Source organism: Lontra canadensis, unplaced genomic scaffold, assembly GCF_010015895.1.
Source record: "Lontra canadensis isolate GAN:19392208 unplaced genomic scaffold, GSC_riverotter_1.0 scaffold2, whole genome shotgun sequence".
NCBI classification, from domain to species: domain Eukaryota; kingdom Metazoa; phylum Chordata; class Mammalia; order Carnivora; family Mustelidae; genus Lontra; species Lontra canadensis.
The window spans coordinates 48,253,279-48,281,000 of record NW_022630996.1 but is presented as its reverse complement, the minus strand read 5'-3'; the positions used below and the strand labels follow the sequence as shown (position 1 = coordinate 48,281,000).

Genomic DNA, 27,722 nt, shown 5'->3' with positions numbered 1-27,722 from the left:
TAACAGATGGATATAGAACATTCTATCCAACAACAACAGAATACGCATTCTTCTCAAGTGCACATGGAACATTTTCCAGGATAGACCATACATTAGACCACATATAAGTCAGCAAATTCAAGAAGATTAAAGTCATACCAATTATCTTCTTTGACCTCAATGGCATGAAACTAGAAATTAATCATAAGAAGAAACCTGGAAAATTCATGAACACATGGAAATTAAACAACACTGTCCTGAAAAATGAGTGAATCAAAGAAGAAATTAATGGGGGAAATAAAAAGTTTTCTTCAGATAAATGAAAATGGAAACAATATATCATGCTCCGCAGGATGCAGCACAAGCAGTTCTAAAGGAAATAAATAATAAATAATAAACATCTGCATTAAGAACCAAGAAAGATACCAAATAAACAACCTAACTCTATAACTTAAGGAACTATAAAAAGAACAAACTTGGTCGAAAATTAGCAGAATGGAAGAAATAATGAAGATTGGAGAAGAAATAAATGAAATAGAGAACAGAAAAAAATAATAGAAAAGATTAACCAAAGTAAGAGTTGCTCCTTCAGAAAGATATAAATAAAATTGACAAACACAGTATCTAGACCAAGGAAAAAAGAGAAAAGACCCAAATCAACAAAATTATAAGTGCAAAAGGAGATGTAAAAACTGACATCACAGGGGCGCCTGGGTGACTCAGTCGATTTAGCGTCTGCCTTCAGCTCAGGTCATGATCCTCGGGTCCTGGGATCGAACCCCACATTTAGCCCCACAGCAAGCTCCCTGCTTAGCAATGAGTCTGCTTCTCCCTCTCCTTCTGCCTCCTGCTCCATGTGCTTGTACTCTCTCCGTCAAATAAATAGTTTTTTTTAAAGATCTAATGAGTGAATTCAGTAAAGTTGCAAGATACAAAATTAACTATACAAAAATCAGTAGCATATTCTATACACTAACAATGAATTTTCTGAAAAAGAAATAATCCCATTTATAATAGTGTGAAAAATAATAAAATACCATATATAGATTCACTGCAATCCTTATCAAGATTCCAATGGCAATTGTTAGAGATAGAAAAAACACTCCTAAAATGTATATAGAACCACAAAAGACCCCAAATAGTCAAAGAAACCTTGAGAAAGAACAAAGTGGGAAGCATCACACTTCCTGATTTCAAGCTATACTATAAAGCTATGTTCATCGAAACAGTATGGTACTAGCACGCATGCACACACACACACACACACATGCACACACAGAAAAATAGAACAATGGGACAGAATGCAGAGCCCAGAAATAAGCCCAAGCATATACAGTTAACTAATATTTGAGACGGAAGCCAAGAATACTCAGTGAAGAAAGGACAGTCTCTTCAATAAATGGTGCTGTGATAATTGGAAATTCACACATAAAATAATGTGTGAACCTATATCTTATACTATTTACAAAAATTAACTTGAAATGGATTAAACACTTAAATGTAACTCCTGAAAACATGAAACCCTTAGAAGAAAACATAGGAATAAAGCTTCTTAACATGGGCTCTGGTAATAATTACTTGGATATGATATCTATAGTGCAAGAAACAAAATAAAAAGTAAGGAAGTGTGACTATGTCAGGCTAAAAAAGATGCTGCTCAGCAAAGGAACCATCAACAAAGTGAAAAAACAACCCATGGAATGGGAAAAAAAAAGTTGCAAATTGTATATCTGATAAGAGGTTAATATCCAAAACATATAAAGAACTCATACAACTCAATAGAAACAACACAACCCAATTTTTAAAAATGAACCAAAGGATCTGAATAGACATTTTCCAGAGAAGATATACATAAGACCAACAGGTACATGAAATGATGCTCAAGATCACTAATGATTAGGGACATGCAAATTAACACCATGATGAGATATTACCTGAGGTCTGTTAGATGGCCATCATAAAAAATATAAGAGACGACAAATGTTGGCATGGGGGTGGAGAAAACGGAAACTTTATGTACTGTTGGTAGAATTGTCTATTGGGTCTAGCCACAATGGAAAACAGTATGGAGAATCTTCAAAAAACTAAACTGAGAACTATCTTTTCATTCATTTATGAATTTCAAATAAGTATTTTTTGTTTTATAATTTCAACAACTTCTTGTTAAATTTTTAAGTGTAAAACTAATATGCGGTCACTTTAAAAATCTGAGAAATCTGCAAACATAAAATAATGAAAAGAACTCAATTTTGTCACTACTTAAGGATAGCAATTTTAATATTTAGTTCGGTTATTTCTCCTAAACACGCAGCAGAGGCCTTACCACTTTTTAAATCTGCTGTTGTGGGCACTTCCCCGCTCTTATTAAATAGTCTTTGGAAATCTGAGTCTTAATAATAATGGCAGTTGGTCTTGAAGCCTACATTAATTTTTTAATTTTACAAAGCCCAGTAGCATCCATTAGTCATTTTCTCTCAAATCCAGCACTAAGGAAAAAGGGGGCAGGGTGGTCTGAGAAGGCTGAAGACATAGATGCTGAAGTGTCTAAATAGGGCCAGCAGGGGTCGCTGTCATGGATGAGACTAACACATTCCTGGTGTCTCTGACCTTGGACTCACTTAACATTATAATCTGGATTTTATTAAAGGAATTTCGCATTTTTCCTTTGCAAGAGTTACCCCCTACCATGACAAATATTTAAAAAAAAATTTTTTTAAGTTGGAAAAAGCAACTTTTTCTCAAAAGAAATTTATAGTTCAAATTTACACCAAGTTCTCACTAACTGGAGCAAGCCGGGTTTTCACTAAAGCTTTGACTTTCCTCTGTAAAACATTAGTCACTCCCTTGGAAGAAGCACTTTTTTATAGGCAGTGGGGTAAAACAGCCACAGATGTGCATGTAATGTGATGGCCTTAGAATGTACCTGCAAAACATTTTTTTTTTTTTTAATTTAGAGAGAAAAAAGATGAAAGAAAAAAGACTGAATTGGGATGCTAAAATAACAGTGATTCACTAGTAAGGAAATGATAAGTTTTTGATCCATTCAAATAGTATTTTCTTTTTCCCTTTTCTTTATTCTTGGGAACTTCTTGAGGATGTGCCAAGTCATTTTCATTGCACAATTTTTAAAGGTATTCGCCATTCCCATGTGTAACTGGTTGCCTTTTTACTGTGCAGGACTGTAGTGACGCCTGTGGCCAAAGAGTTTGATCCAGACATGGTCCTAGTTTCCGCTGGATTTGATGCATTAGAAGGCCATGCCCCTCCTCTGGGGGGGTACAAAGTGACAGCAAAATGTGAGTATATCTTTTAGAAATTTATGAAATGCTAAGACATAATAATCTCTTTTAGGTCTTTAAAATAGATAGTACCTTTTACATGTGTCTAATAAACTTAGGTAAGGCTTTTTGAAAATAATTCAGATTGTGTTTATTGCTTTGTCAGATTCATCTCTCTGTAAGGATGTTTGCCCTTAAGAAAAACAAAGTTAAATTGTTTCTTTTGGTAGACTCGATGGGGCATTTCAGAACCTTTATGTTTTTCAGGAGTCCCGTTTTGCTATTTAAAGGCAGAAGTGATAGGACTTCTGTTTAAAATATGTTAAATGACTTCAGAGGTCATGAGTCTAGAAAAGCTCCTGGGCTTTTCAAAAAGAGAATGGAAGTCACTGTTTTTATTCCATTGTACATATGGTAAAAAATAGCTCTTTCCTAATATATGCTATAATCTTCTAGGTTTGAATATAAAAGTGTAGTTCCCCTTGCTCAGAAGCTCTGTACATGCCCATAGACAATGCTCAGGTTCTCTACTCCTCTTCTGTTGTGTTGCAAAGGTTAAAGTTTTGGCTCTGTTCCTTAACAGCTAGACACCAGATGAAAACAAATGAATTTTATGTTATACTGCATTTGAATAATGTGACCTAATGGAATCTGGCTGGAAAGAGGCTTTCTTCAAAAATAATTCCCATGTTCTCTGAGTGTGAAAATAAGGCATATGTATAGCCCATGCATACAAATGTATGCTGGTACTCTGGATATATATAAAAAAGAAGAAGGAAAAAAGCCGAATTGCACAAAGGATCCGTTATTGTGTATTTTAGTGGGGGTTGGAAACAAATCAAAACAACCCAAATAGTTTTAACTGAGAGAGATGAGTTTAGAGCAAGTGTGTTTTATTAATTTTGAAAAGAACCAAAGAACCAGCATCATGCCAACCTTTGTTTTTAGTTGGCTTCTCATATGAGAGAGTTTTCTACACTCTAATTGTTCCAGTAACATTGTTAGGTAGTAACTATTTTTAACTTCTATTATTTACCCATGGTTTTTGGTGCCTTGTCGTCTATTGAAAACACATTGAAAGAGGCAACTCCACAAACACAAGCAAAACATAATAATTCACAAGTTTGTAAAATTGAATAGAGAGGTGTTTGGTTTTATCAGATGTCTTTATGATCCCTTTTCTTTCTTCATGGAATTCCACTCCACTTTAGTGGGAAGTCAGTCTTCCCACTGCATCCTAATTAGCATCAAGACTGGTGACAAGTTTAGTCTAAATAAAGAGAAAAGAAGACCTTATACTTCAAGTTGATATATACCCAAACAATGGAAAACACATGGAGCAAAGACAGAAATCTAGAAAAGGTGTTCCTTGCCATTAAATACAAGACTCTCCCTCGAGAAGGAGGACTGTCTGTATTTGGGTGTTTCTTCCTGCCAAGGAGGCAAGGTGTAATGAGTCCATTTCTCAGAACTAGCTGGAAGGAACTAATCTTTTTGTTTGCTTGTTTGTTCATTTTTTGCCAAGTGGAATTCAAATATCAAATGTCATCTTGGAAAGTAGAATAGAAAGTAGTAGTAGTGTGGTTTCTTTTAGTCATAGACCTAAGGTACATGGTTTCTACTCCTTTTATCTTCAGTACAATGCACGGAGACCTTTATTATGTTGTGTTTCTTTATCCATTTGGGGGTAAGCTCTTCATTGTTCCAGCTAAGTTTGTCTGTCATCTCTTCAATCCTTCACCCCTCCTTACCTGTTTTTCCTTCTTGTGTCTTTTCTACTCAACAGACCATGTTTCCTTACAAGGTGATTTGTTTCCTAAGAAAAATAGACAGACATAAATTTTAACTGATTTAATAATTGTCACTCTCTGGGTACTTACAGTTTAGGAAAAAGATACACGATGAGGAAAGGAAATCCTAGAACTCAAGAGATGGTAGTAGAGACTACCTAAAACAGTTCACATATTGCATAGATGAGAAAACTAATTCATTTTACCATCTGAAATAATTGGGGTTAAGATAAAAATCTTTTTTTGTTGTTGTTTTTTAAATTTTATTTTTTTATAAACATATATTTTTATCCCCAGGGGTACAGGTCTGTGAATCGCCAGGTTTACACACTTCACAGCACTCACCATAGCACGTACCCTCCCCAGTGTCCATAACCCCACACCCCCTCTCCCAACTCCCTTCCCCCCATCAACCCTCAGTTTGTTTTGTGAGATTAAGAGTCACTTATGGTTTGTCTCCCTCCCAATCCCATCTTGTTTCATCTACTCTTCTCCTACCCCCTTAACCCCCCATGTTGCATCTCCTCTCCCTCATGTCAGGGAGATCATATGATAGTTGTCTTTCTCCGATTGACTTATTTCGCTAAGCATGATACCCTCTAGTTCCATCCACGTTGTCGCAAATGGCAAGATTTCATTTCTTTTGATGGCTGCATAGTATTCCATTGTGTATATATACCACATCTTCTTTATCCATTCGTCTGTTGATGGACATCTAGGTTCTTTCCATAGTTTGGCTATTGTAGACATTGCTGCTATAAACATTCGGGTGCACGTGCCCCTTCGGATCACTACGTTTGTATCTTTAGGGTAAATACCCAGCAGTGCAATTGCTGGGTCATAGGGTAGTTCTATTTTCAACATTTTGAGGAACCTCCATGCTGTTTTCCAGAGTGGTTGCACCAGCTTGCATTCCCACCAACAGTGTAGGAGGGTTCCCCTTTCTCCGCATCCTCGCCAGCATCTGTCATTTCCGGACTTGTTAATTTTAGCCATTCTGACTGGTGTGAGGTGATATCTCATGGTGTTTTTGATTTGTATTTCCCTGATGCCGAGTGATATGGAGCACTTTTTCATGTGTCTGTTGGCCATCTGGATGTCTTCTTTGCAGAAATGTCTGTTCATGTCTTCTGCCCATTTCTTGATGGGATTATTTGTTCTTTGGGTGTTGAGTTTGCTAAGTTCTTTATAGATTCTGGACACTAGCCCTTTATCTGATATGTCGTTTGCAAATATCTTCTCCCATTCTGTCAGTTGTCTTTTGGTTTTGTTAACTGTTTCCTTTGCTGTGCAAAAGCTTTTGATCTTGATAAAATCCCAATACTTCATTTTTGCCCTTGCTTCCCTTGCCTTTGGCAATTTTCCTAGGAAGATGTTGCCGTGGCTGAGGTCGAAGAGGTTGCTGCCTGTGTTCTCCTCAAGGATTTTGATGGATTCCTTTCTCACATTGAGGTCCTTCATCCATTTTGAGTCTATTTTCATGTGTGGTGTAAGGAAATGATCCAATTTCATTTTTCTGCATGTGGCTGTCCAATTTTCCCAACACCATTTATTGAAGAGGCTGTCTTTTTTCCACTGGACATTCTTTCCTGCTTTGTCGAAGATTAGTTGACAATAGAGTTGAGGGTCTATTTCTGGGCTCTCTATTCTGTTCCATTGATCTATGTGTCTGTTTTTGTGCCAGTACCATGCTGTCTTGATGATGACAGCTTTGTAATAGAGCTTGAAGTCCGGAATTGTGATGCCACCGACTTTGGCTTTCTTTTTCAATATTCCTTTGGCTATTCGAGGTCTTTTCTGGTTCTATATAAATTTTAGGATTATTTGTTCCATTTCTTTGAAAAAAATAGATAGTACTTTGATAGGAATTGCATTAAATGTGTAGATTGCTTTAGGTAGCATAGACATTTTCACAATATTTATTCTTCCAATCCAGGAGCATGGAACATTTTTCCATTTCTTTGTGTCTTCCTCAATTTCTTTCATGAGTACTTTATAGTTTTCTGTGTATAGATTCTTAGTCTCTTTGGTTAGGTTTATTCCTAGGTATCTTATAGTTTTGGGTGCAATTGTAAATGGAATGGACTCCTTAATTTCTCTTTCTTCTGTCTTGTTGTTGTTGGTGTAGAGAAATGCAACTGATTTCTGTGCATTGGTTTTATATCCTGACACTTTACTGAATTCCTGTACAAGTTCTAGCAGTTTTGGAGTGGAGTCTTTTGGGTTTTCCACATATAGTATCATATCATCTGCGAAGAGTGATAGTTTGACTTCTTCTTTGCCGATTTGGATGCCTTTAATTTCCTTTTGTTGTCTGATTGCTGAGGCTAGGACTTCTAGTACTATGTTGAATAGCAGTGGTGATAACGGACATCCCTGCCGTGTTCCTGACCTTAGCGGAAAAGCTTTCAGTTTTTCTCCATTGAGAATGATATTTGCAGTGGGTTTTTCATAGATGGCTTTGATAATATTGAGGTATGTGCCCTCTATCCCTACACTTTGAAGAGTTTTGATCAGGAAGGGATGCTGTACTTTGTCAAATGCTTTTTCAGCATCTATGGAGATTATCATATGGTTCTTGTTCTTTCCTTTATTAATGTGTTGTATCACATTGATTGATTTGCGGATGTTGAACCAACCTTGCAGCCCTGGAATAAATCCCACTTGGTCGTGGTGAATAATCCTTTTAATGTACTGTTGAATCCTATTGGCTAGTATTTTGGTGAGAATTTTTGCATCTGTGTTCATCAAGGATATTGGTCTGTAGTTCTCTTTTTTGATGGGATCCTTGTCTGGTTTTGGGATCAAGGTGATGCTGGCCTCATAAAATGAGTTTGGAAGTTTTCCTTCCATTTCTATTTTTTGGAACAGTTTCAGGAGAAGAGGAATTAGTTCTTCTTTAAATGTTTGGTAGAACTCCCCCGGGAAGCCGTCTGGCCCTGGGCTTTTGTTTGTTTGGAGATTTTTGATGACTGTTTCAATCTCCTTACTGGTTATGGGTCTGTTCAGGCTTTCTTTTTCTTCCTGGTTCAGTTGTGGTAGTTTATATGTCTCTAGGAATGCATCTATTTCTTCCAGATTGTCAAATTTGTTGGCGTAGAGTTGCTCATAGTATGTTCTTATAATTGTCTGTATTTCTTTGGTGTTAGTTGTGATCTCTCCTCTTTCATTCATGATTTTATTTATTTGGGTCTTTTCTCTTTTCTTTTTGATAAGTCTGGCCAGGGGTTTATCAATCTTATTAATTCTTTCAAAGAACCAGCTCCTAGTTTCATTGATTTGTTCTATTGTTTTTTTGGTTTCTATTTCATTGATTTCTGCTCTGATCTTTATGATTTCTCTTCTGCTGGGTTTAGGGTTTCTTTCTTTTTCTTTCTCCAGCTCCTTTAGGTGTAGGGTTAGGTTGTGTACCTGAGATCTTTCTTGTTTCTTGAGAAAGGCTTGTACCACTACATATTTTCCTCTCAGGACTGCCTTTTTGTGTCCCACAGATTTTGAACCGTTGTGTTTTCATTATCATTTGTTTCCATGAATTTTTTCAATTCTTCTTTAATTTCCTGGTTGACCCATTCATTCTTTAGAAGGATGCTGTTTAGTCTCCATGTATTTGGGTTCTTTCCAAATTTCCTCTTGTGATTGAGTTCTAGCTTCAGAGCATTGTGGTCTGAAAATATGCAGGGAATGATCCCGATCTTTTGATACCGGTTGAGACCTGATTTAGGACCGAGGATGTGATCTGGAGAATGTTCCATGTGCACTAGAGAAGAATGTGTATTCTGTTGCTTTGGGATGAAATGTTCTGAATCTATCTGTGATGTCCATCTAGTCCAGTGTGTCATTTTAGGCCTTTATTTCCTTGTTGATCTTTTGCTTGGATGATCTATCCATTTTAGTGAGGGGAGTGTTAAGTCCCCTACTCTTATTGTATGATTGTTGATGTGTTTCTTTGATTTTGTTATTAATTGGTTTATCTAGTTGGCTGCTCCCACGTTAGGGGCATAGATATTTAAAATTGTTAGATCTTCTTGTTGGACAGATCCTTTGAGTATGATATAGTGTCCTTCCTCATCTCTTATTATAGTCTTTGGCTTAAAATCTAATTGATCTGATATAAGGATTGCCACTCCTGCTTTCTTCTGATGTCCATTAGCATGGTAAATTCTTTTCTACCCCCTCACTTTAAATCTGAAGGTATCTTCGGGTCTAAAATGAGTTTCTTGCAGACAGCATATTGATGGGTTTTGTTTTTTTATCCATTCTGATATCCCATGTCTTTTGATTGGGGGCATTTAGCCCATTAACATTCAGGGTAACTATTGAGAGATATGAATTTAGTGCCATTGTATTGCCTGTAAGGTGACTGTTATTGTATATTGTCTCTGTTCCTTTCTGATCTACTACTTTTAGGCTCTCTCTTTGCTTAGAGGACCCTTTTCAATATTTCCTGTAGAGCTGGTTTGGTGTTTGCAAATTTTTTCAGTTTTTGTTTGTCCTGGAAGCTTTTAATCTCTCCTTCTATTTTCAATGATAGCCTAGCTGGATATAATATTCTTGGCTGCATGTTTTTCTCGTTTAGTGCTCTGAATATATCATGCCAGCTCTTTCTGGCCTGCCAGGTCTCTGTGGATAAATCTGCTGCCAATCTAATATTTTTAGCATTGTATGTTACAGACTTCTTTTCCCGGGCTGCTTTCAGGATTTTCTCTTTGTTACTAAGACTTGTAAATTTTACTATTAGGTGATGGGGTGTGGACCTATTCTTATTGATTTTGAGGGGGGTTCTCTGTGCCTCCTGGATTTTGATGCTTGTTTCCTTTGCCATAATGGGGAAATTCTCTCCAATAATTCTCTCCAATATACCTTCTGCTCCCCTCTCTCTTTATGCTTCTTCTGGAATCCCAATTATTCTAATGTTGTTTCGTCGTATGGTGTCACCTATCTCTCAAATTCTCCCCTCGTGGTCCAGTAGCTGTTTGTCCCTCTTTTGCTCAGCTTCTTTATTCTGTCATTTGGTCTTCTATATCGCTAATTCTTCTGCCTCATTTATCCTAGCAGTGAGAGCCTCCGTTTTTGATTGCACCTCATTAATAGCTTTTTTGATTTCAACTTGGTTAGATTTTAGTTCTTTTATTTCTCCAGAAAGGGCTTTTATATCTCCCGAGAGGGTTTCTCTAATATCTTCCATGCCTTTTTCGAGCCCGGGTAGAACCTTGAGAATCGTCATTCTGAACTCTAGATCTGACATATTACCAAAGTCTGTATTGATTGGGTCCCTAGCCTTCGGTACTGCCTCTTGTTCTTTTTTTTGTGGTAAATTTTTTCGCCTTGTCATTTTGTCCAGATAAGAGTATATGAAGGAGCAAGTAAAATACTAAAAGGGTGGCAACAACCCCAGGAAAATAAGCTTTAGCCAAATCAGAAGAGATCCCAAATCGTGAGGGGGGGAGAAAGGGGATAAAAAGAGGTTCAGAAAGAAAAAAAAAAAGAGAGAAAAAAAGAAACAATTAAAAAAAGAAAACTAATAAGGAAAAAATATAAAAAGAAAAAAAAAATATATATATTAGATAAACTAGTTAAAAAATGTTAAAAAAGGAAAGGGTAAAAGTTTAAAAAATTTAGCAGAAGAAGAGAAAAAAAATTGAAAAAAGAAAAAAAAATTAAATTAACTCCAAGGCTAAAGAATCATGGGGAGAAAGCCATGAGTTCCATGCTTTGCTTTCTCCTCCTCTGGAATTCCGCTGCTCTCCTTGGTATTGAAACTGCACTCCTTTGTAGGTGAACTTGGTCCTGGCTGGGTTTCTTGTTGATCTTCTGGGGGAGGGGCCTGTTGTAGTGATTCTCAAGTGTCTTTGCCCCAGGCGGAGTTGCACAGCCCTTACCGGGCCGGGCTGAGTAATCCACTCTGGTTTGCTTTCGGGAGCTTTTGTTCCCTGAGCGCTTTCCGTAGAGATCCGGAGGACGGGAATGAAGATGGCGGCCTCCCAGTCTCCGGCCCGGAGGAGCCGAGAGCCCGGGGCCCCACTCCTCAGTGCGCCCTCAGAGAACAGCGCCCAATTACTCCCGTCACCCTGCCTCCGGCCGTGCTCCGAGCTGACTGAGCCTGCGACCGGTTCAAGGTAACCCCGAGCTTAGAGCTCACTCCTCGGCTCTGTCTCTGTAGCCAGCTTCCCCCTTCTAATACCTGTAAGCTCTGCGACACTCAGACACCCCCGATCCTTCTGTGACCCTGCGGGACCTGAGGCCACACTGACCCTGCGTGGGCTTCACCCCGGTTAAGCCTCTGGAGCGATGTCCCTCAGCAGAACAGACTTTTAAAAGTCCTGATTTTGTGCTTCGTTGATCCGCCGCTTGCCGGGAGCCTGCCCCTCCCCCCGCGGTCTATCTTCCCGTCGCTTTGGATTCACTTCTCCGCCAGTCCTAACTTTCAGAAAGTGGTTGATTTTCTGTTTCTAGAATTGCTGTTCTTCTTCTCTTCGATCTCCCGTTGGATTTGTAGGTGTTTGCAATCTTTAGATAAGCTATCTAGCTGATCTCCCGCTACCTGAAGTAGTCTCAGCCTGCTACTTCTCTGCCATCTTGACTCCTCCCCAAGATAAAAATATTTATTCTGAATTCATATTTAGATAAAATTGTATGAGGCTTTCACTGGATTTTTTCCACTAAAGAGAAAAATGTTTTGTAAAGTGCTTGAGAACAGAGTAGTTGGATGCAGACCCTTAACTCCCCAAGTGCAGGCTGTGATAGACACTGACTAGTCCTGTGATACTTAAATGAAAAACCACAGAGCATCACATCTGGGCCGCTGTTTGTACCTATCATCTCATGGAGGCCTGAGTTTACCAGCCATATTTTCTAGCGATGCTGCCATAACTAGGTAGAGGTTAGGATTACTAGACAGCTGTATAGTTGCTCCCCAAATAGCTTACCCCTGGGTCTTTTTGTTTTTTTTTTCTAACCATGCGGCAGATGCATTTATGTTGCTTTGGTCTGAAAGTTCTCCATAGGCAATTACTAGTGGACCTCCATGGTCTTATGCCGGAAGTCATTCTCCATTTCCGAGGAGTCTCAAAATGAAGCTAGAAATGGGCTAATTACTACAGTAAAACATAGGTAGAAATTACAGAAACAAATTCATAACCTAATGTTTTCCCATTTCACCTAAACTCACCCTTGCTCCAGTAGAATGTCTAAGGATTTTAGAGAGTGGTTTTTACATACTGTGTCACAGATGCTAAAATTTTACTGTCTTAGCACATCAAATAAATCTTTTAAAATAATTTTAATAGTCCTAAAAGTAAAAGATAAATTAAGTCAAAACAACTAGTGTTCTCACTTATTTGTATTTAGATATCTAATTCATTATCTGATTTTTTTTGAAGACTTGTTTGATGCTATGACAAAAATTTCAGTGCAGCCATAGAGGTGATTTAAATTAAAGTCGATTTTTGGCTAGTACTATTTTTCTTCCTTCCTCTCTTCTCCCCTCATTTCTTTACATATTAAATATTCTCTACAACAAAAATATTCATATTTGTTTGTGCCAAAGTTTGAAATAGTCTGAATTCATTATTTAAAATCTGTTTTTTCAATTAACCACCAGGACTAAGGCCTACACTGAAAGGAATAAGTATCTTTATGTCCTACCCTAAATACTACATCAAACTTTACCATGAAATTATCAGTGTATCCTTTAAAAATATTCTCATTCAGATCTAGATATCTTTAGGTTACAGTTTAAGAAGATTAACATGACAATTAAGTGCCATGTTCCAACAATAAAATGAAACAAAATTGAATCATCATATTGCAGCATCCCTGGTCTTATGGTGTTGTCAACATTAAAAAAAATTGTTTCTTCAGTTCATGTTAATTTGCAGAAAAATGTATGTTTTCTTCCTTTTCAAGACATTTATATGTTCTCTCCTTTCATTGGCTTCATATAGTAAACTATATGCAAATTTCTTTTATCATGTGAATAATAATTTTCCTTCTTTAAAATAATTCAGAAGTCATTGTGATGTGATACCCATGTGTGATTAAAAAAAAATGATCTTTTTTCAGAGGGTATTTTTGTAGTTTTTGAGATAGTAACTACTTCCCTCAGCAAATAAATAAATGTTATTTGGACAAGTAAAAAACACCCATTAGTTGGTGAAAAAATTCAAATAACATATCTTAGTCTTGAATTACCATCTTCTTTTTGATAAAATGTTTTATCCTTTTTAGTTATCCTCTTATTCCTTTTATCCCACCATGAATGTCTGTCTTACAAGGAAAGAGCACTCTTGTGAAGTAGGTACCTATAGAAATGAATTCGTTCTTAGCTCTGTGTTTTTCCTGAGGAAGTACAAAAATTCCTTGTTTAGTCAATCCTCCAAAAATAAGTCTCTAAAAAGTTGTTTGTTGAGCCAGTCAACAAATAGTTCCAACAAATTAACTTGATAGGTATATCAGGTTATGTTGGTCTACTTCATCAGCTTATGATGGATATATGTGCTTCAACTCCCTGTGTATACAGAGTGTGTGGTTCAAGATGTCCTCTGTCGGCACATTTTATTTGTCCAGAGAGTTGAAGGCAGATGAAGCCAGAATTAATTACTTTTTGGTGAAGTTGACTTTTTTTCTTTTTCTCTCACTGATGATTCTAGCCCTCTCTTAATATGTCCATAGCTGTCCTCTGTCTCTAATTTTCTCTGCTAGAAAGAACCTGATCACATTCACTTGTATGTTGTATTCATTACCTAATTATACACTTTTTAAAGTGAGTGTATTTCAGCTAATGAGATAGTTCTGTTTAGCAGTTGCATCTTTTATTATTTATCTGTAATTATGGAATCAATGCTTTATCTTTTCATGATAGAATTTCAGACCATAGCAAACAGGCATGGAGAAAAGGAGTGTCTGGAAGACATTTACCAAATGCCATTTCATGAAAGATCAACCTTAAGCTGAAGGGTTTCAGTTCTTTTAGATTAGGATGGAAACTGGTGGAATATTATGCACAGTTGATTAACCAGAATATCTGCCCATCCAGCTACCATCAGATTAACCTCTCTCATACGTTTCTGTGCTGTGTCATCAGAGCTGGTTCACTGCCTGGCACATTTTCTAAATAACTTCTTTTTTAAAATGAATAAAGGTAGATGAACTTATTGTCTTTTAAGCAAGTCAGAGGCTTATTTCTGTATTTGATGCTACTCGAATTGGGTTTTAGGATTTTTTTTGCAATTACTGCCACTTCTTTCCAAGGTTTATTATTCTTATCTCCTATAATATTTTAATTATCACAAACCTGTGTTTCTGACAGTGGTCACATGTGCAACATTTTCTTTTAATAGAAATAGTATTAAAAAGAATATAAATATTAAAGGGGGAAGTCATGGTTTCCTTGTAGCAATGGGTTTTGGACAAAAACACTGAATTCCTGCTGCTAATACCTACTAGAATCTAGATGGTAAGGTAACTCATTTCATTTCTGTTCAGAAAAGCAGTACAGTGGAAGAGTGAATCCTTTAAATAATAAACTTGAAATAAAGATGAAAAATTAGAGGAGAGTGCAGAATAACTCATTTTGGTGCCAGAAGATATATGTTCAAGTCTCAACTTTGTCCCTTACTAATTTTGTAATCAAATTAGTTTCCTAATCAGAAAAAAAAAATGGGGGAGAGTAGAGAGATAAAAATTATACCTGCAACATAAGGAATAAGTGATGAGGCATTGTGAGTTGAAAGTTTTACTTATATTGGTGATATTGTTTCAACAATTCTAAACTTTCACCAAAGGTCTTAGGTAATGTATTTGAACACAAAATATACAACACAAATACTGTAACTTGTTGGAAAATGTTTGAGATTCTTATTTGAACAAAATGGGATGGGGGGCACCTGGGTGGCTCAGTGGGTTAAGCCTCTGCCTTCGGCTCAGGTCATGATCCCAGCGTCCTGGGATTGAGCCCTGCATCAGGCTCTCTGCTCAGTGGGGAGCCTGCTTCCCCTCTCTCTCTGCCTGCCTCTCTGCCTACTTGTGATCTCTGTCTGTCAAATAAATAAATAAATAAAATCTTTGAACAAAAAGGGAGGAGGATAGCCAGATATCCTAGGAAGCTGTGCAAGATTCTAGGTAAATAGTTGTGGGTGGTCCCTTCAATCAAAAGTCAGGTTGGTAAGAAACATCTTATTTCCATATCCATATGCATTCCTTTATTATAATAAATCTGGGGTTGACTGGAACAAATGGCAATGCTTTTAAAAGAAAATAACATGTTATTATTTTGTGATGAGGATAACTCACATTCTCCCTGCCTAAAAGCTGTGCTTTTTGTTTTGGTATATTGAGGTGTGCTTGGATTGTGACATTATTAATACTCTGATCCAGAATAAGTTGTCCAGTGATGCATTTTAAGCAATTGAACTATCTAAAATACAGTTGAAAATAGAAAATAAACAGCACTTCTGAAATGCAAAAATAGATGCAGAAAGCCCATTTATAAATATGTAGACCCACCTTCTTGTTCTTATTAAGATTGTGCTTAATTTTTTACATATATAACTAGTGTACTAGATTGTCTGATTTTACAACCTGGAGCAGATTTAAGGAACTGTTTGGTAGTAGAGGTAGGTGAATGCATGGTAGACATATTCTATCTCTGAGATTCTTAAATTTGGGTCCACAGCTCATAGGACTCATGAGCTTAGATGAAAAAAAAAATTACTGTTTTTTAATAAAACTGTTACTTGCCCTTTTACTTGCCCCTTATTAGCTGTATGAATTTAAGAAGGTATTTATTTTCATTATAAATATAGGCAACAAACCATGATAATATAGGTAAAGTAGATGACTTTATCACCAGTAGGAATGATAGTTATTTTCATATCACTTTATTGTTTTGTACATAGTTCCAGCGACCAGTTGCTTTCATCATTACTTTGAAGTGATAGTATGTATCAGACCTGCTGCCCAATTAGTTATTTGATGCATTAATATAGGATTACATGTATTATACCATTACTGTCCCCCATATTTTGTTAGTTTGGTATATTTTCAATATAGTGTTTTCCTTTGTTGCTATGTATTTATTTTATGTACTTAAAACATTCTGAGAAGGGATCCATTGGCTCTACTTTGAATACACACACACACACACACACACAGCGCACACCTGCACATGCGCACGTATATACATACACAGTCTTTACATTGAGGCAAAGTGTAGTTTGTTTCTTTTTGCTGATTTACTTCTCACATTATGCCTCGTGTAGTTATTCTGTTATATATAGTTCATCTCTGAAGCAACCCTGGAAAAAAATATTGAGCATTCTGGTTTATCCAAAGATTTCTTATCTGTAAAACAAACTTCATATATGTCTCACATTGCAAGATCTCCATGTCTTGTACCTGGAAGTCAAACAGACATTATAAACAATTACTAAGCTTTGCATCAATAATTTGTATATTAATATGTCTTCCTTTTAGAGAGGATAAACTAATGCAATCTGGGAATTCAGAAATTTTGTTTAAAATTATACATTGATTTTCAAATTTTTTAAAAAAATTTTGGGTAGTTTAAAGATGAAGAGTAATAAAAAGAATTATATAACAAATTCATTGGTTCTTCTACTGTTTAGAATATATTAGCCAAATATTTTTATATTTGTTCCAAGTCTTTTTGTTTGTAAAAGAAATAGAATTTGCAAATGAATGTGAACTCCACTTTAATCACTGCCCCTAAATCCTATTCCCCTTCTCTTCTAACTACTGTCATAATCTGTATTCTTTCCAGTACACACAGATACACACACACTATAAAATAGTATTTTAGTGAATATGGTTTTAGATTTACAATATATTGCAAAGGTAAATATTATCATTCTGTTCATATAGTTTATGGAACTTGCTTTTTTGCTTTTAAAATTGTTTTGAACTACACTCATGAATATTTATATATCCTTTTAAATTCTTTGTTTTAGGCCAGTATGGACACATACTATCATGTATTTTGTCTATTCTCCCATTAATGGATCTTCAAGATGTTTCTAGATTTTCACTATTATAAATAATGTTGAAGTGAATATCCTTTCACAGATCTTTTATCTAACACTGACTTTTTTTGGTCAGGTTGGACTTCTGTTTCTTTTTCAGTATGTAGCACTTGAGGGAGCCTGGCTGGCTCAGTCAGTAGAGCATGTGACTCTTGATCTCGGGGTCATAAATTTGAGCCCTATCTTGGGCACAGAGATTACTTAAACAAAAAGTACATGGCAGTATGTAACACTTAGAAACATGGAGGGAGATAGTTAAACAAGGAAAGAATTCTTTCTACCTTCTGTAACTATTCCTCACACCATTTTCCACATCCCTTGTCTTTGACAAACATATACCCAAACGACTAATCTTGCTTCTTCTCTTTACTTTTTTATACTTTGTATATCATACCCCTTCCTTTCCAGTTAAAACTGGCAGAGAGGATGTTGTTGTGTGCTAATACTCTTCAAGTCCAATCTGAACTTTAAGAGAAAAAATGGACTAGAAGTCATGCAATAAATAAATAAAATATTATTTTCAGGTGTTTTCCAACAATACTTTGTAAATTAAACTTAAATTGAAAAGATGATCTTCTACACAAAGTTAACCCAGTTAGCTATCCTATCAGTGACTGTGGAAGGCACTATGGCCCTGAAGTTGAAAATACAATCTGGTCATCCAGTAGATGAATCGTAATCCTGGCCTGGGCCCTTAGAATGACCACAGGAACATCACTCAACTTCTTGAAGATTGGTTTCTTCCCTGGAAAGGCAGATTGATTTCATCTTGGCAGTGTTGTTTTTAGTAGATGATAAAGTAATACCTGATGGCAATCTTTGAGTTTTTACTCTCTGGTAGGCACTATACTCACTACTCTGCATTATCTCATTTCATTTTTATGATTACATGAGATAAATTATATAAAGCATACTTTTTTGCATTTTTGTATTCTTTGATCTCCTTTTTATCCTGAAATCACTAAAGATGATTTAGCAGAAATTTATATTCCTAAATTTTTTAAAAAGTGACAGAAAACTTAAGTGACTTGCTCACTTAATAACAAATAAGAGTAACAAAACCACAACTTGATCTCATGTCTTTTAAATTCTAGCTTAATATCATTTCTACTTGACTCAACAAGTTATTAAAAATATCTTAAATAAGTGAGTAGGATTTTTTTTTAATTTTTTTATTATTTTTTTAATTTTATTTTTTATAAACATATAATATATTTTTTTCCCCAGGGGTACAGATCTGTGAATCGCCAGGTTTACACACTTCACAGCAATTGAGTAGGATTTTTAATTGCTGTAGAAGCTTATTCTGGAGTATGCAAATACAGAAAATAAAAGGAAATTTTCCCAACAGTGAATTTCTTATTTGTATACAATTTTCCAAGTCAAAACAGTAAGCGAAGCTTTCCAAATATATGGGAGCTAACCAGTTTGTAGATAATATTTGCTATTTTTCATGGAATATTCTGCATAAGAATTAGTCAGAGACTTAGTCTTTGACTCAAAATTCCCACATGCTAGTCTCTTTGTTGTACTCATGAGCTAAGACATGGCCCCCTGCAAAGAGAGAGAAGTGGATTTACAGCAGATTTATATTATATGCGTAAATGTGTTAGGCAACACGGTTCCTTGTAACAGTCAACATAAAGAAACAACATAGTTAATTAAGAGGGAAAATGTCAGCATATTTAAAAAATAAATTAGTTTTGGGAGTGATTATATTTTGAAATGATAGCCAAAAGATTTATTCAGTGAGTGCTTTGTGTTTTACTATTATCCTGCCTTCATTTTCTCATTCAGTTGCCTGTTTCCTTACACCACATGACAACTCAGATACCAAATTGTGGCATATTTCCCATCTATAGTGCTTAGTACTGATGTCATGAAACAATCCTTGGGCTAGGATGACTACTGTTTAACTTTGAGGAGCGCAGTTACTGTAACTGTACCATAACTGGGGCCAGATCAGCATTGCATTTGAAAAGAAAATACATAAGCAGAGTTTGTCCTGAAAGAGGATGCCAGTTGCAACTGTAAAGTGTGGACTGTATTTCATTGGTACTAAGATGCACTTTTTCATATTTTAACATTGCTGAATTGCAATGCCTCTTACATTTGATGGCATTTCATTGTTGGATTGGCAGTGTTGTTTTTTTTAAATTTTCATAGTGGTATATAAAAATGGTCACTATTATTTTGTGCTACATTTGATGGCATCTTAGATTCAATAAAATATATTATTTTTCTCTTTGATATGGTGTTTTAAAAATCCCAAAGGCCATACTAAAATGGTAGCTTAGATCCATTTTTATATTCCCTCTCTAGGCTTCCAGTATTTCTTGAATATATTCTTCCTTATATTTCTTGAATATAATTACAAGAAAATAAAAAATTATAATAATGATACAAAACACACACACACAAAAATTATAGGGACAATTTTTTTTTGTTAAGATTTTATTTATTTGTTTTGGGTGGGGGGTATGGGCAAGGGGAGAGGGAGAGGCAGAGAATCTCAAACTGAGTCTATGCTAATAGACTCTGTTCACATGAGTTTGCTTTTAGCTTAGACAAAAATTGTCTTTCCTTGGTCTGAAATCTCTATGTGACCCTTTTTAAAAAAAAATTTTATATATTTATTAGAGAGAGAGAGAGTGCATGCACAAAAGAGAGAGAGATGCTCCCCACTGAGCAGGGAGCCTCCCTCAGGGCTCAATCCCTGAACCCTGGGATCATAACCTGAACCAAAGGCAGATGCTTAACTGACTGAGCCAGTTAAACCCAGTCATCTCTCCATCTGACCCTTTATTTTGATGATCACTCTAACTAAAACAGTTGGTTTCCAGTTCATTTTACAAATCAATACAGAATAGAATCTGGTAGTCAAATAATTTGTAAAGTAATGTCATAGGGTCTGTATCAGTACTGTAAGCATATGGACTACAGCTATGTGACTGAGAATTGTCTACTAGCATGTGTGTGTGTAATGAAGTTATTAAAGAAATTATAAGGAATTAATATGTACTCTTCACCTACAGGAAGTTTTTCTCACACTTCTAAATGAACTGGAGAGCCATGGTGGTGTATGTAGTACAGTGGTTTCCAAACTAGCAGGCATCAGCATCATCTGGTGGCCTTGTTAGGCTTGCTGGGTCCCAGTCCCAGAATATTTGATTTATTGGGTCTGGAATGGGGCCTGCAATGTGGATTTCCAAATTCCCAGGTGATACTGATACTTCTGGTCTAGGAACCAAATTTTGAGAACTACTGGGCTAGTTTCAGAAAGAAAAAAACACGGGATTTGGAGTTAATTGATTGATAGTTTGCATCTAATTGGCTACCAGCTCACTTTTCTGTATCTTAATATTCTTATCTCTCAAACAGAAATAATATAAATTATATTCTTTTGGCTAAATGTAAGGCTATTATGAGAATCAAATGAGATAATGGAAATAATTGAAAAAATGCTTTCTAATACGTGACACTCCAAATGTAACAAAATATAAATGATATTGTACCCATTAAATTTGGGGATACTATTGTTTTCACACACATGAACTAGATTCAGAATTCACATATCAAAATACTTTTTGCAAACTTATATGACAATAAATACTAGAATATTTAGTTACTTTGAAATTTGGAAAAAATATTTAGAGAGAGTGAGAGAGTGAGCATGCACTCAGGCAGGGGGAGGGGAAGAGGGAGAGGGAGAGAATCTCAGACTCTGTGATGAGCCTCCTGATACAGGCTGTTTTCCTTTTATCTCTGATTTGGTAGAATTTATGTATAAACTGGAGAACCAACTACATATTTCAGAAATTATTTTGGGCACCTGGGTGCCTCAGTCAGTTAAGTATCTGCCTTCTTCGGCTCAGGTCATGATCCCAGAGTCCTGGGATCCAGCCCTGCATCAGGCTCCCTGCTCAATGGGGAGTCTGCTTCTCCCTTTCCCTCTGCTCCTCCCCAGCTCATTCATTCTCTCTCTCTCTCTCTCTCTCTCACTCACTGACTCTCTCTCAACTAGATAAATTTAAAAAAAAAGAAATTATTTTACCAAATCATTGACCATCTATGATGGATCACCCTATGTTTACTGTTCTCTTCCTGAAACCATAATACAATCTGAAAACAAATAGGTGGAGCTAGTGATGAAAAGACGAAAGTAAGGCCAGAGGGACCAATTAGCCCAAGGTAGTGTACTGAAGATTTCATTTCTTTTGTCAACCCTTACTTAATTCTAACAGTGTAGGACATTTTAGCTGGTTTATCTGAGCTGGGTTTCATAGCACATATTTGTGTATTTAGAATTGCTTATCTCATGTTGAAAAAGAGTTGCCAGCTATGTTCATTTATTTGTGGCTTTCTGAATGTACTATAAACAGTTTTCTCAGATGTTATTTCTAGTCAAAGATTTCTCCCCATAGCACTGTCCCTATGCACAATATTTACTTCCTGTTTTAGGGTAATCATCTATATAAGAGTTCTTGTGTAAGAAATCCTAAAATCACTTTATCATCTAAGTAGCTAGCAGCGGGAATCATTTATTAAATGCAGCTAACTTCAGTAACTGACAGGCACATGAGGTGCCCAAAGAAAACAGGAGTGTCAGGCTACTTGCGATAGTTCCAGGAAGGTCATCTACTTTAAGAGCTGCGTTTTATTAAGAATTGTGATGGTTATTGGAACTTTTCCTGTTGTTTTACTCAGTAGTCTCAGGGGAGCTATTTGGCACAAGGGTGCAAAATGAGATCAGCAATTAGGAAAAGACACTACTGCAGGCATTTTAAGAGTAAATCATTGAGTACCAGACTTAATAACTAGTAAGTGCCAGGCCAAAGTAATAGCCTAAGGTTTTTGGAGAGTCCAGCTTCTTACTCTTCCCAGTGTGCTTGCTGCTGGGCTGTTTGCATGACTGTCTTCAGAGGTGGTGCTTGGGTTTTTTGGCAAGAGGAAAGTTAATTGCAGTCAGTTCTTGATTTCAATAAAGTAGATCATCCAAAGGTTTTGAAGTTTTATCATCTGGAAGCTAAAATCCCTTACACTGGCCACATTTATTTATCTGGGGGCAGCCCTAGAGTTACCTTCCACATAGCACAGAGGCGCTGGTATGATAACAGCCGGGCAGGTCTCTGTATGAACAGATCTCTTCCCTCTAGTGGCAGGGAGAGCACTGCCACCTGACTTGCGTGATGACTGCCACAGTGGAGAAGGAAGAAAACGTGAAGAGGGAAATATTAAGTGGCTTCCTATTTGCAATCTAAGCCACACTTTCTGCCTCTAATATTCCTAGTTATGATTACTCCTAGGTGTGTACAATAGAAAAAGAATAAGGCGACGTGGTAAAAATTAGAGTGGTGTATTAGAAAGTACTTTACTAGGAAGTAGAAGACTTTTGTTCTAATCCTGATTCAGACACTAAATATCAGTTTAAGAAGTTGATGTCCTGGGTGGCTCAGCGGGTTAAGCCTCTGCCTTCGTCTCAGGTCATGATCCCAGGATCCTGGGATAGAGCCTCTCATTGGGCTCTCTGCTCCACAGGGAGCCTGCTTCCCCCTCTCTCTCTGCCTGCCTCTCTGCCTACTCGTGATCTATGTCAAATAAATAGATAAAATCTTAAAAAAAAAAAAGTTGATGTCCCTAGTCCTCACCTATAAGACGAAACATTTGAAACAACTAATAGAATGCTTTAAAATTTACTATCTAGATTAGATATGGAATAGATATAGATATACAGTAGAGTTGTATGCATTTCATAAGTGCTTATAATCTATGGTAAGCACATTACATTTACTTTTTTAATCTTTATAGCAGTACTGTCAGATAAGCGATATTGCTCTGATTCTCATTTTACAGATGAAGAAACCAAAGCATAAAAAAGGGAAGAGATGGCCTGATTTATGAAAGAGCTACTGCTGGAATTCACAGGTGGTCTAGTTTCAGAGCTGATAAAAATATTTTTCTTTTTATATTTTTATCAGAAATTGACCTTGAAAACAAGTTGGGGCAAGGAACAGGACATGTCTAGGACTTGCATCATCATAGAGATCCAAGTTTATTAAGTTCAATCCTTTGGCTGAAATAGCTGCATTTCTTTTCTGCTATTTCCATTCTTTTCTCTTCTCTCCTGGAAGGTTGTTTTGTATATTGAGAGCACAAAACTCTCCACCATGAAGACTTGTGCCTTGTCCTGTGAAGACAGAAAGAGGTATACCCTGCCCCTGTGTAGCTATTCTCTTATCATGCTTTATGAAAAGATAAGCAAACTGGGAAAAGGAGATTGATTTCACAGGAACAAATTTAGAGGGCCCAGGAAAATGTATTTGATTTTGTTCCAGACATACAGTGTTATTAAGTCTTCCTCATGCAAGACTGAAGAAACTTCTTTCTTGTTGGAGAGATGAGATTTATTTTAAGGATAATTACTGTTGAGTTTAAGGAGCTTAAGTTTATGTCCCATCTTTTAAATTTTTTTCTCTCCCAGGCTGTTAATTGATGCTTCTCACATTTGACTTTTCTTCTGAAGCTCTGTTGAAAGCCTACATAAGGCTTGAAGTAGTCAAAGTGATTAAAGGAAATAAAGAAAAAGGAGTTCTAAGTAACTTTATCATTAAGGCAGTGACTGTAGAGAGAGATGGGCATACACCTCCATATCTAGGACTCTCCTACCATGTTTTAGCCCTTTCACACTGATAGCAGTAGTGCTATCAGAAAGGAGAGAAAGCTGCACCTGGTAATATCTGCAAAACCAAGTCACTTTTTCAGTGTGACCACCTGTAGTTGTGTGATTTGTGCTTGGCACAAAGGGGTACATTGTGAATGGAAGCTAACATGTACCCTCTGCTCCATTCATCAACCAAATACCATGGTTCTGGGGCTACTACATCAGTCTAAATAAGTCACAACTCCCTGTACCAATGTAGCTTATATATCCAAGCCATGCTGTCATAAAGTAACCACTAAACACATGTGGCAATTACATAAGTTTAAGTGTAATTTAAATTTATTGACCTATGTATTTCAAGTGCTCAGTAGCCATGCATAGCTGGTAGCTGCCACCGTGGACAGCACTGATAAAGAACATTTGCCTTATCACAGAAAGTTCTTTTGAAGAGCATTTTCTGGTAGTTAAAGATGAAACAAAGTAAGTAGACATGTAGTAATTAAGATTTTATATGTTATGAATAAAATTGAAGTAGGGAAAGGTTCAGGTTATGCTGGCAGAAGTATGGTTTGCAGTTTTAAAAAGGATGATCAGGGATGGCTTTACTCATAAATGACATTTGCATGATGACCCAAGGGTGATGAGGAAATAAGCTGTGAGACTGTCATAGAGAGGAGCATTTTAGGCATGAGAACAGATAGGGCAAAGGTCCTGAGACAGGGGCTCCTTAGAGTGCTCAGGGAACAAGGGAGGCCAGTAGGACTGAGGTCGGTCATCAGGGGAGAAGGAAAGGGGAAGAAGTGAGGAGGGGTTATATTTTGATTTATTTTAAAGGTAAGTCAATTGAATTTGCTAGCACATTGAATCTGGGTGAAGATGGGGAGTAAATCTATAAATCTAACACTAAGGTCTTGGGTCTGTGCACTAGATAAGGAGTTGATGTTAACTGAAACGGGGAAGGCTGTGGAAGGATATTAATTGAAATGGGGAAGGATGATCAGGTATTCAGCACTATACACATTAGATTTGAAATATTTCTTGGACATTTGAGTGCAGCTATCCAGAAGGCAATTGGATATATATGCTTTGAGTTCAGGATAGAAGTCAGACCTAAAGATAAAATTGTTACCAGCATGCAGATGTTTTTTAAAACCTTAAGACCAGGTGGGATCCCCTTGGTGCAAATACAGGGAAAGAAGATCTAAAGACTGAGACTTGGGCCACTCCAACATTATGACATCTGAGTCCTGAGGAGGAGCCACATGAAGAGCGGTGGTTTTCCCTAGCAAAGCATGGTGTCCTGAACTCAACTGAAGTAAGTGTTTCAAAGAGGAGAGTGTAATCAGCTCTATCAAATGTTGTCAGTGGGGCAAGCAGAATAAGAACTGGCCATTAAATTTGGTAACACAGAGGCCACTGCTGACCTTATCACTAAAGGATTTGATTAATTAAAAGCCTGATTAGAAGAGAGAATTGGAGGAGAGAGAGGAATTGACTGCTTAAAAAGACCATTCATCTTTTGAGGAATTTTGCTTTAAAGCGATTAGATAAATCTAACAATAAGTGGGGAGAGGAGAGTAGGTGAGTATTTAAAAAAAAAAAAACAATATTAGTAAAATAACAGCATATTTATTTATGCTGGAAATGATTTCATACAAAGCAAAAATCTTGATGTAGTTGTAGAGAAAGGAAAGAATTTCTGGAGAAATGTCCTTGAATTTATGAAGGGGATGAGATCTAGTGTAGTAATGCAAGATTTGACCTTTGTTACATGGAAAATTTATCCAATAGTAACTGGAGGAAAAGCAGAGTACATGGGTCTAGATGCTGGCAGGTTCATGAACGTACTGGTAAGAGATTTATGAAATATGCTTCTGATTGACTTCTATAGTGAAGTAGGAACCAAGGATATCACTGAGAATGAAAATGGGGAGGAAATTTGGGAGATCTGAAGACCAAAGAGAAGATACACATAATTAGCTAGGAGAGCAGAAAAGGGAATCTACTAGGAGAAGATGGCGTAGAGCAACTTTAGGGGCCCACCTAATAAGTTTTATGGACTTCACTTCAAAGGGAGACAGTTGAGCAGAACTGTGTCATTTTCACAAGCCACACTGAACAATAGAGTTTAACTAGGATTAAATTAAAGTGGAAGAGACAAGGAAGCATTTATCTGATGTGCTTTGAATTTTCATCTAGTTAAAGGAGAGAAATGAAAAATGTGAGAGGATAAGAGAAATGAAAAAAATGACTGGATCAAAGAATTTCATATCCCAAAACTATTGCAGTTGAGGTAGTAGAAGGAGTAAACAAAAGATATGAGAGGATGATAAAAAAGGAGAATGCTTGGAATTGATATTGTAGAGGTGTTCTACTTACTGCTGATTAAAGGGACCAGGTCATGATCATAAAAGAGAATCTAAAGAGAATCCTATTCTAGGATTAGATCTCTAGGATAAGAGAATCCTATTCTAAAGATCTTTTCACAAAGGGAGTTACTTTAAATTTTAATTGATTCAATGTATATTTTCTCTGATTTAGAATGTTATCTCTTTATGAAAGACAAAACATTTTGATAGGATGAAGTAAGTTGATACTTAAATTTAAAACTAAAAAATAATAGGGGAGCGCATTCCCTTCAGATAACATCAGATGGATCTCTTCGGCCTGTTCTCTTGTGAGCCTAGACAGTGCAATGTTGGGGTTTGCATTTGATCAAAATTTTGGTCAAATCCTTGATCAAAGTTTTTGTTCCACCCAATTTCCTAAAGTTTACTGTGTAGGGACTCCAAATACAAGCCTGGTACTACTAAGTACTACTTCATTGGGCTTAGTCACTTTCTTTTGAGTTCATTTCCAAAAGACCGTGTCTCAGGTGTCAATTCTATGCTACTTGACTATATACTACCATAAAGAAACCATTAGTCTATTTGTATAACAAGGGAAATCTCAAAAAAGAGCAGGAACAGGTTTTATTAGTGCCAAAGAGAAAAATCAAGAAGATACTTTTCTAGTAAATAGAAAATTCTAAGTGTTATTTATGATAAAAGCAAATATTTGATGAGATAAAATCAGTTAATGCTTAAATTTAAATTTTGTTTTTCATTAGAGTCTTAATTTTCCAAAATACATGAACAAATATTTTTGTTTATTCTTGAAATATAAATGTGGAAATATTTCTGCCTACTGATTTGAGGATTTATTGGCAGCCAGTACAAAAAATAAATAAAACCCCCAAATAAACCCCACAAACTAGAAAGTGGACAGCTGCTTACTTTAAGACCTAACAAAAATGTGCACATTTTCTCTAACTTTACAAAGACTCTGATAAAACACTTAATGCGGTTAGGCAGGATTCATTCACCATTACCTTTAAAAGTAGAAGGTAAAAACTTATCTTCATTAAGTGACACTGAATGTCTGGCACCACATAACTAACCAGAGAATTCAGTAGCTTAAGGTCCATGGGATGCCTCAAGTTCAAAGGGAGTAGAGACATCCTGTTTGGTGTTTTATTTCACTCATGCTGCTTAAACTGCCCAGATCCCCTTAAGTGTTTTCTTTTTCATTCTTGAGCATGATCCTCTTGTTTCTCATGAGTAACACAAAGCATAATAAAAACTCAGTGTCAGACCAGATAATTTTCACAGTGTATCACAAGATTTTATTTTTTAAGTGGAAAATCTTTTGTACAAAAAAATCATTCTGTTAGTGATGGTGAAAACAGGTCTCCCGGTCACTCTTCAGTACCTATGGCTTGTTAAAGAAGAAACAACATTGGTTCAGAGTTACAACTTCTGACCCAATACCTTTGAAGTGCAAATTCTATTACTGAAACTTTTAATTAAAAAAAAAAAAAAAAACTCTGTTGAGAAACAATGACGATGATAACTTAAGCTAACCCATCTAATGAGGAAAATTCATTCTCAGTTTCTGAGACCACAAGCATGAACAAAGAAACTACCTCTGCACTTAA

The 27,722-nt window shown here is 36.4% G+C and overlaps 1 protein-coding gene across 8 annotated transcripts in view; it reads left to right on the top strand.

Moving 5' to 3' along the window:
* HDAC9 (histone deacetylase 9) overlaps positions 1–27,722 on the top strand; it is an 856,076-nt gene that overhangs the window by 715,984 nt on the left and 112,370 nt on the right. For all 8 annotated transcript variants that reach the window (XR_004384558.1, XR_004384557.1, XM_032873697.1 and 5 more), the window contains one exon: positions 3,157–3,275. Coding sequence is in view for 6 of the 8 variants with exons in the window: in XM_032873697.1 (XP_032729588.1) it covers positions 3,157–3,275 (119 nt within the window). In the remaining 2 variants the exon portion in view is untranslated. The remainder of the gene's footprint in view (positions 1–3,156; positions 3,276–27,722) is intronic.